We start from the raw sequence: 10637 nt of genomic DNA, 5'->3' as shown, positions 1-10637 counted from the left end.
TAGGAGCCCTAATACAGGGCATAAACAGAATACAAAACATTACCAAAAATGATGAAGAGAAACCCGATAACTGGGAGCTCCTAAAAATCAAACACCTATGCTCATCTAAAGACTTCACCAAAAGAGTAAAAAGACCACCTACAGACTGGGAAAGAATATTCAGCTATGACATCTCAGACCAGCGCCTGATCTCTAAAATCTACATGATTCTGTCAAAACTCAACCACAAAAAGACAAACAACCCAATCAAGAAGTGGGCAAAGGATATGAACACACATTTCACTAAAGAAGATATTCAGGCAGCCAACAGATACATGAGAAAATGCTCTCGATCATTAGTCATTAGAGAAATGCAAATTAAAACTACGATGAGATTCCATCTGACACCAACTAGACTGGCATTAATTCAAAAATCACAAAATAATAAATGTTGGAGAGGCTGCGGAGAGACTGGAACTCTCATACACTGCTGGTGGGATTGTAAAATGGTACAACCACTGTGGAAATCCATCTGGCGTTATCTTAAACAGTTAGAAATAGAACTACCATACAAACCAGAAATCCCACTCCTCGGAATATACCCTAAAAATACAAGACCCTTCACACAAACAGATATATGCACACCCATGTTTATTGCAGCTCTGTTTACAATAGCAAAAAGCTGGAAGCAACCAAGATGTCCATCAACGGACGAATGGGTAAATAAATTGTGGTATATTCACACAATGGAATACTACGCATCGATAAAGAACAGTGACGAATCTCTGAAACATTTCATAACATGGAGGAATCTGGAAGGCATTATGCTGAGCGAAATGAGTCAGTTGCAAAAGGACAAATATTGTATAAGACCACTATTATAAGATCTTGAGGAATAGAAAAAATGGAAAAGAACACATACTTTTGTGGTTACAAAGGGGGGAGGGAGGGAGGGAGGGAGGGAGAGGGCTTTTTATTGATCAATCTGTAGATGGGAACTGCTTTGGGTGAAGGGAAAGACAACACTCAAAACAAGGAAGGTCAGCCTAATTGGACAGGATTAAAAGTAAAGAGGTTTCCGAGATAAAATGAAAGCTTCAAAGGATAGCGAAGCAGGGGCTGGGGTCTGGGGAACTTGGTTTGAGAGGACTTCTAAATCAATGGGCAAAATAATTCTATTATGAAAACACTCTGCATCCCACTTTGAATTGTGGCACCTGGGGTCCTAAATGCCAACAAGCAGCCATCTAAAATACATTAATTGGTCTCAACCCACCGGGAGCAAAGGCAAAGGAAGAACACCAAGGTCACACGACAACTAAGAACCCAAGAGACAGAAAGGGCCACTTGAACCAGAGACCTACAATATCCTGAGACCAGAAGAACAAGTTGGTGCCCGGCCACAATCGATGTCTGCCCTGTCAGGGAGCACAAGAGACAACTCCTGAGGGAGCAGGAGACCAATGGGATACAGACCCCAAATTCTCATTAAAAGACCACACCTAATGGTATGATTGCGACTAGAGGAATCCCAGAGACAATGCTCCCCAGAACTTCTGATGGCACAGGACAGGAACCAACCCCGAAGACAAATCATCAGGCATGAAAAGGACTGGTCAGTGGGGGGGAGAGAGATACTGATGAAGAGCGAGCTAATTAAATCAGGTGGACACGGGAGAGTGTGTTGGCAACTCTTGACTGGAGGGGGGATGGGAAGATAGAGAGAGATGGAAGAAGGTAAAATTGGCACGAAACGAGAGACTGTAAGGGCTGACTCAATAGGGGGAGAGCAAGTGGGAGAAGGGAGTAAGATGTATGTAAACCTACATGTGACAGACTGATTGGAATGGTAAATGTTCACTTGAAGCTTAATAAAAATTTAAAAAAAAAAAAAAAAAAAAAAAAAAATTATACTTATGATTGCACTGATATGAAGATAAACACAATCCAGGCTGGATTATATTCATATTTTTCTTCTGATCTTAAGAGAAAATATTTTCAGAGGCCCTAAAATAATTGTGAACCCTAAGCACTATGCCTACTATGCCTAATGAGTAAGCCATGCCTGGTAAGGAGCCCTTGGATAATTCTGAACAAAATAAAAAACAATTATTGGCGAAATCAGGAGAAAAGAGAAGGATTAGAAAACCACTGCAGATACGCACTAGAATTTTTAAGGATTTCTGAAGGGTAGAAAGAGTCCAAACCAAACCCAACCCAAACCCATTGTTACCAAGTGAATTCCAACTCACAGCAACCCTATAGGACAGGTGAGAACTGTCCCCTAGGGTTTCCAAGGAACAGCTGGTGGATTTGAACTGCCAACCCTTTGGTTAGCAACCTGAGCACTTAGCTACTGTACTACCAAGGATAGAAAGAGTCAAGTAGAAGCTAAATGCTATGAATGCGTAAATGATCCAGGAATATTCATTCTTCCAGTTACTCCCTATGGAACAGGAATTGTATTGCCTGAATTATGTGAAGACTATGACCAAAGATCGTCAGCTGTCAAAACAGGATAAAAGCTCTTACTGAGATACCAATATAGTGGAGCAAACTTGGAATGTTCAAGCAGAGTCCAGGCTGAGCAAGGAGGGATATATGAGAAGATTGGGTGATGCCTTGAAGGACACAGAAACAATCAGTGGAGATCTCAACCCCCTTCCTACTTTACTCCAAGGAAATAACCCTCTATAAATGGCCTTGAGGAACCACACCACCATCACTGAGTTTTTTCTCACTGGGCTGTCTACTGATCCCCACATCGAGGCTCTGCTATTCGCGCTTTTCCTGGTGATTTACCTTCTGACCATGATGGGGAACCTGATGATGTTGCTGGTGATCAGGGCAGATTCCCACCTCCACACACCCATGTACTTCTTCCTGAGTAATCTGTCATTCCTGGACATCTGTTTCTCTTCTGTTACTGTGCCCAAGCTGCTGGAGGACCTCCTGTCTGAGAAGAAAACCATCTCAGTAGAGGGTTGCATGGCTCAGGTCTTCTTTGTGTTTATCACTGCAGGTACTGAAGCCTTCCTGCTCTCGATGATGGCCTATGACCGCTATGCAGCCATCTGCCACCCACTGCTCTATGGCCAGGTGATGAGCAACCAGCTCTGTGTGAGGCTGGTGTTGACCTCATGGGGCCTGGCCTCTCTCAACTCAGTTGTCATTGTGCTCTTGGCTATTAACCTGGACTTCTGTGAAGCCCAAACTATACACCACTACATCTGTGAGCTGCCTTCTCTCTTCCCCCTGTCTTGCTCTGATACCTCCATCAATATCAATATCCTGATCTGCTCTATTTTCCTGCATGGGTTTGGAACCTTCCTTCCAATCTTCATCTCCTATGCCCATATTATCTCCACCGTCCTGAGCATCAGCTCCACCACAGGCAGAAACAAGGCCTTCTCCACCTGTTCCTCCCACCTCATTGCAGTGATCCTGTTCTTTGGTTCAGGTTTGGTTCGCTATCTCATGCCCACCTCTGGTTCCTCCCTTGATTTGCTTGCCTCCTTACAGTACAGTGTGGTCACTCCCATGTTGAATCCACTAATCTACAGCCTAAAGAACAAGGACGTGAAGGCAGCTTTGAAAAGAATGTTAGAGAAATATGTGTAATATTTTAGGTAGTGAACAATGACACAGAATAATAGAAAATGAGTTTGTGTTGCCAAGTGCTTGAAATAAGGTAGAGTTCTGGCCCATAACTTGAAGGGGAACCAGTACCAATCTTTCCCTGGCTATACTGGCAATAAAAAATAAAAGACACCAAATAATACCTAGTTTTATATCTGTAGATCTATGGTCTATGTTTTCTTTATTCTGCCAACCCTTTCTTTCCAGGACTCAGACGTTAGATCTCCTGAATTGATCATTTATATTATCTTTTCACTCATTATTTTTCAAGTTATTGGCCTGCTCTGTTGTGGATTATATCCAATTTATTGTCTCCCATAGTATTTTGACTATTTTTATTTCTTCCACCGGTTGTTACCTTTATATAATTTTTAGTCTTACGCCTTTATTTATGAATTTTAACTTTAAAAAAAGAAAATAATATATGTTGACACCTCCCATGGAGAATGATAAATTTATTTTACTTGGACAACCCCCTTCTCCTTCTACTATTAAAAAAAAAACAACAACAACTCGTTTGCTATCTTCTGGAATTTTTGTCCCTGGATATCGTCAAAAAAAAATCATTATTATCTTTACATTATGTGACTTTCGAATCAATTAAATTCTGGCTTTTAATCATGATTTCTATAGTATTCAGGCATCATTCTCTGTTAAGATTATTCAATACTCGCTGGCATTCTTTTCACAGCATTTTCCCGTTTTTGCTTCTCCCTCTCCACAGTGAGGCATAATGATTAGATGCATAGTCTCCAGAGCCTGTGTTTGCCTGTGTTCAAACCCATATAAGCTTTATAATACTGCTAAGTTACTTCTCTGTGCCTCAGTTTCCTGTATATAAAAATGGGAAAATAATAGTATCTACATCATTGGGTTATTGTGGGGATTAAATGAGGTGGTATGTATAGGCACTTACAAAACTAATAGCCACCTTTCGAGTGTTATCTATCATTCATGAGTTCTTTATTTTCTTCTCCTTTTATTTTATTCTTCTTTTATTTTATTGGATTTTACCTACTTTTTTTTGAGATATGGACATTATGACATATTCCAAGTCCTTGCATATCTGAGAACTTCTTTATATTGACTCTACATATGAATGAAAACTTGACTAGGTACAAAATTTGGGGGTCCCATTTTTTTCTTCTGTGTATACTGTCATCTGGCATCTAGTGTTCTTCGGGGAAGTAGAAGGACAGCATGGCTTTTTTGCTACAAGCAAAAGATAAAAAACAAAACAGCACCAAGAGAGCATAAAGGCCGTAAAAAAAAAGTATAAAATTACATCACAGAAAAATATAAAAGTATATATATTATAACAATAACAGAAATATTATACAATCATTATTAAAAGGGAAAGGCTTAAGTTTGTGTCAAAAATATATATGTATTTCAAGTGACTTATGAAGATTAAAATTTTTTTAAATGTGCAAAGATATAAACTAGAATATGTTCATGTATTATTGTCAGTCAAAATTGAATTCAAAACAAAAAAAAAGACAAAGCATCTAATACAGCAGCCAAACATAATAGATGCTCAACAAATATTTGCTGGCTGAATGAATACCACTTTCAGATTTTGAAGTCTACAATCCACAATGATGTCTACAAGCCACAAAAAAGTTATCGACTGTGAACCTTTACTATTCAATTCGCATAGCATAAAATACTGTAAGAATTACAGGTAGAACAGACTTACAGTGGGGTTCCATTCTAATGACTCTGTCATAGGTCAGTTCTGACATGTCAAACACCTCTTTTTTTAGTTTTGATTATTATTTCCTTTTATCATCAGTATCTTTATAAATCTGACCTTTATTTTTTGCAATCAGTTTTCTAGCAATGAATTCAGAGTCATAGCATCTGTGCAGTTCAATTGTCCTATGTCGTTAGAGTTGAGTGTTGCCAGCTTTCTATCCATTACGACACCCTACACTGACACCGACACAGACCTCATTGTACACCAGGCCATAGGCTACTATACAGCAGTGTCTTGATCAGTAAATCATAACATTGAACATCTGTGAATGAACATTCGAGAATAACATCAGCAAATTATTCATCACAACATTGTATGTAATACATATTACTAACAAAAACATGTACTAAAAAAAAAAAAGTCATAAGTGCGGTCTGTCTTAACTTGAATATGTCCTTAAGTTGGGAACTACCTGTAACAAGAAAAATAAATGAATTTCAATAATTGTGGAAGACTTTTACATACCTTTCATAGTCCTGAACAAAGTAGATAGACAAAAACTAAAGTAATGGCAAGGAGAAACAGGATAATATAGCTAATAATGTTGTTAGTTGCCAGCTAATCAATTCTGACTCTTCGCAAAGTCATATGTGCGGAGTAGAACTGTTCCCTAAGGTTTTCAAGGCTATGACCTTTCAGAAGCAGATCTCCACGCTTATCTCCTAAGGCACTGCTGGGTGGGTTCGAATCGCCAATCTTTCAGTTAGTCAAGCATTTAACCATTTGTTCCACCCAGGAACTCCTTAGTTAACAACAGTGTTCTAATAAAATGTATCTAATATGTACCCTGTAAACTAATATCTATGGAACATTTAAATAAAAAAGCTTACAGAACCCAAAAGGTAGAAATGCAACAAATAAAATTCTCTCTTCATAAAAAAAAGAAAAAAAACTTTTTTTTTTCAAATACATAATAGATGTGCAGAGAATGGATTTTAAAAAGAAACAAAATCATTTGGAAATTTTAAATATTCTACTAAAAATATCTGCATCAAAGAAGACCTCAAAACTGAAAATGAAAACTAAATATTAAAATAATGAAATACTACACATCAAAAATATATGATATGACCAAAACAGATCTGAACTTAACATGCATGGTCTTAAGCACTCATATTACTAAACAGAAAATTTAAAAAATAAATAATGAATAAATGATTTTAATTGGCAAGGTCAACAAAATTAATTTAAGAAAAACAGTATGGAAATGTTAAAAGTAAAAATTAATTAATTAAGAAACAGAATAACAGAATTGCCAAATAAACCATGTAGTGCAAGATCTGTGCGAGTGAGTGTGTGTGAGGTAATTTCATCTTTCTTTCTCTTCAGCACAGGGATATTCTTGGTTAAAGGTTTAGGGTTTAAAGATTATCTCAGGGCAACAGTTTCATGGGTTCATCCAGCTTCCATGGCTCCTGAAGTTCTGAATTCCATGAGAATTTGAAATTCTGTTACACATGTCCACCTTTTAATCCAGATTCATCCACAGAATCTTTTTTTTTTTTTTAATTTTATTGTGGTTTGAGTGAAAGTTTACAGAGCAACTTAGTTTCCCATTCAACAATTCATACACATTTTGTTTTATGACACTAGTTGCAATTCCCTCAATGGACAGCACTCTACTCCTTCCTCCCTGGGTTCCCAGTTTTCATTCACCCATCTTTCCTGTCTTCTGAATTTTGTTTCCCTTTTGGTCTCATATGGTTGATTGTTCTGAGAAGCACATTCTTCATGGGTGTAATTGTTCACTTTACAGACGTGCCGATTGTTTGGCTGAAAGGTGATCTCTGGGAGCATGTTCTGTTTCAGGATGTCTAAAGGTCATAGTCTCAGGGCTTCCCCCAGTCTCTATCAGAACAGTAAGTCTGGTCTTTTTTATGAATTTGAATTTTGTTCTACATTTTTCTCCCACTCTGTCTGGGACCTTCTATTGTGATCCCAATCAAAGCAGTCAATAGTGGTAGCTGGGCACCATCTAGTTCTTCTGGTCTCAGGTTGGTGAAATCTATGGTTCATGTGGTCCATTCATCCTTGGGACTAATTGTTTCCTTGAGTCTTTGATTTTCTTCACTCTTTTTTGCTCTGGACAGGAAGAGACCACTAGTTGTATCTTAGATGCCCGCTCACAAACTTTCAAGACCCCAGAAATTTATTCTTTCACAGTTTAGATGGCTAGAAGTCTAAATTCAGGGCACTAGCTCCAAGGGAAGGATTTCTCTCTCTGTTGACTCTGGAGGAAGGCCATTGTCATTAATCTTCCCCTGGTCTAAGAATTTCTCAGCACAGGGATCCCCAGTCCAAAAGGACACACTCTGTTCCTGGCTCTTCTTTCTTGGTGGCAATGAAGTCCCTCTCCTTTCTGCTCACTTCTTTTATATCTCAAAAAAGATTGACTCAAGATACAACCTAATCCTGTAGATTGAATCCTCCTTCATTAACATAACTGCCACTAATCCTGCCTCATTAACCTCATAAAGGTTAGGATTTACAACACATAGGATAATCACATTAGATCACAAAATAGATGACAATCACACAACACTGGGAATCATGGCCCAGCCAAGTTGACACATATTTGAGGAGGCAGGATACAATTCAATCCTTGACAAGGTCCTAAATCCATTTTGAATTTCTTTTTGTGTATGGCGTCACGCATGGATCCTGTTTTATTTTTCTGCCTGTAAAAGTCCAGTTCTCCCAACACAATTTATTGAAGAGACTCTTCTTTCCCCATTGAATGGACTGAGCACCCTTGTCAAAAATCAATTGGCCATAGATGTGAGGATTTATTTCTGGATTCTTAATTCTATTCCATTGGATTATTATACCAGTATAAGGTTGTATTGATTATTCTTGATCTAAAAGAAGAAAATAGAGGGTTGAGCTTAGGAGGCCAGCAAAGTGATGACATTCCTAGGATGACAACTGAGTAATTACCTCAATGACAAATCTGTCCAGGTTAGAACACGAAGACAGATGACTCAGAAAGGGAAGTGTCCAGGAAAAGAAGAGGAATTTACACACCAAGTGGCATTATTTAGAGCTGAAAAACTCCTGAGGATACAATCAAACCAATTGATACAGTGCAAAAAGGATAATTCATTTAAACTTGCTAGGAACATTCTCATTTAAATAGCTCTAAATATGTTATATGTAATATAACATATTAAAAAAAAGAAAACCATTGCCATCAAATCAATTCAACTCATAAAGACCCTACAGAACGGAGTAGAACTCCCCATAGGGTTTCCAAGGAGCGGCTGGTAGATTCAAACTGCAGATCTTTTGGTTAACACTCATAGCTTGCCATAGTTCTCCAGCATCACCAGGGCTCCTCTCTCTCTCTCTATATATATATATATGTACATGTGTATGTAAGTATAGATATGTGTATGCATGTATACGGGTAAATATGTGTGTATATGTGTGTGTATATATATGTAAGTATATGTGTATGTGTCTGTATATATATGTGTGTGTGTGTATACACGTATGGAGCCCTGGTGGTGCAGTGGTTAAGAGCTTGGCTGCTAACCAAAAGGTCAGCAGTTAGAATCCACCAGGCACTCCTTGGAAACCCTATGGGGCAGTTCTACTCTGTCCTATAGGGTCATTATGAGTTGGAATCAATTTAACAGCAATGGGTTTGTTGTTTTGTTTTTGTTTTTGTTAGGTTTTATATACACGTGTGTGTGTACGAATGTGCGTATTTGGTTTTATTTATGTATATATTATCCTACTTGGCTGTATAATTTATAATTTTACAAAGTCATAATAATGTAAATGTTATTTTTTAACTTCAAGAATCAACCCAGAGTCAAATCACAACAGTTTCCTGTGGTTACAGAGCATGCTATAGATCTACAGGATCTGACTGTAGAGGACTGTAAGCATGGTGCAGAATTAGGCAATATTTCATTCTGTTATATGTCAGATCGCCATGAGTTGGAGACAACTCAACGGCAACTGACAACAACAACTGCAGAGGGAGTTGTGGGATAGAGTGGTAGTACTACTGTAGTATTAATATCTTCTTTAAAAATGGTTCAAAAATGGTTTAAATTATGAGAATTGGTGAATCTATGATTGCTAAGTCAAGAAATGGAGTTTTGAGTATGCTGCAGAACTCAGAGTGGTGACAAGTGGAGGGATGGAGACTACTGATATAATCATGTGGCGGTAAGAGGATGCAGATAAGTAATATACTGAATATCTTCTTCTATTAAAGCAGGGAGTATAAATTGACGTGATTATAGTTGATCAGTTGAGAAATAGAGAAATAGGGGTATAAAGACATTTGTAGGTATGAAAGTAACAATCAGAAAAAGTTGAATTAGAAAGAATAAAAAATAACTGCACTGGGGAATGAGACAAGGAAACTGTTAATTTTCAATATAAGCTCGTTGTTGATGTTAGGTGCCATCGAGTCCGTTCCAACTCAGAGCGACCCTATGCACAACAGAACAAAACACTGCCCAGTCCCGCGCCATCCTTACAATCGTTGTTATGCTTGAGCTCATTGTTGCAGCCACTGTGTCAATCCACCTCCTTGAGGGTCTTCCTCTTTTCCAGTGACCCTGTACTCTGCCAAGCATGATGTCTTTCTCCAGGGACTCAACCCTCCTGACAGCCTGCCCAAAGTATGTAAGATGTAGTCTGGCCATCCTTGCCTCTAAGGGGCATTCTGGCCACACTTCCTCCAAGACAGATTTGTTCATTCTTTTGGCAGCCCATGGTATATTCAATATTCTTCACCAACACCACAATTCAAAGGCGTCAACTCTTCTTCAGTCTCCCTTATTCATTGTCCAGCTTTCACACGCATATGATGCGACTGAAAATACCATGACTTGGGTCAGGCGTACTTTAGTCTTTAGGGTGACATCTTTGCTCTTCAACACTTTGAAGAGGTCCTTTGCAGCAGGTTTGCCCAATGCAATGAGTCTTTTGATTTCTTGACTGCTGCTTCCATGGCTGTTGATTGTGGATCCAAGTAAAATGAAATCCTTGACAACTTCAATCTTTTCTCCGTTTATCATGATATTGCTCATTGGTCCAGTTGTGAGGATTTTTGTTTTCTTTATGTTGAGGTGTAATCCATACTGAAGGCTGTGGTCTTTGATCTTTATTAGTAAGTGCTTCAAGTCCTCTTCACTTTCAGTAAGCAAGGTTGTGTCATCTGCATAACACAGGTTGTTATGAGTCTTCCTCCAATCCTAATGCCCCGTTCTTCTTCATATACTCCAGCTTCTCGTATTAT

At 38.4% G+C, this 10637-nt stretch overlaps 1 protein-coding gene across 1 annotated transcript; it reads left to right on the top strand.

Annotated features, from left to right (window-relative positions):
- Window positions 1-942: 942 nt before the first annotated feature.
- On the top strand, window positions 943-4510 carry LOC100668033 (olfactory receptor 8S1-like). The gene has a single exon (XM_023540129.2). The coding sequence runs from the start codon at window positions 2677-2679 to the stop codon at window positions 3598-3600; it is 924 nt and encodes a 307-aa protein (XP_023395897.1). The 5' UTR covers window positions 943-2676; the 3' UTR covers window positions 3601-4510.
- The last annotated feature ends 6127 nt before the right edge of the window (window positions 4511-10637 follow it).

This window comes from Loxodonta africana, chromosome 4 (genome assembly GCF_030014295.1).
Source record: "Loxodonta africana isolate mLoxAfr1 chromosome 4, mLoxAfr1.hap2, whole genome shotgun sequence".
NCBI lineage: Eukaryota > Metazoa > Chordata > Mammalia > Proboscidea > Elephantidae > Loxodonta > Loxodonta africana.
This window is presented reverse-complemented; position numbering and strand designations above follow the sequence as displayed.

Bases quoted from the DNA above. Each gene is read 5' to 3' on its own strand.
- LOC100668033 (XM_023540129.2), top strand. From the start codon at position 2,677: ATGGCCTTGAGGAACCACACCACCATCACTGAGTTTTTTCTCACTGGG.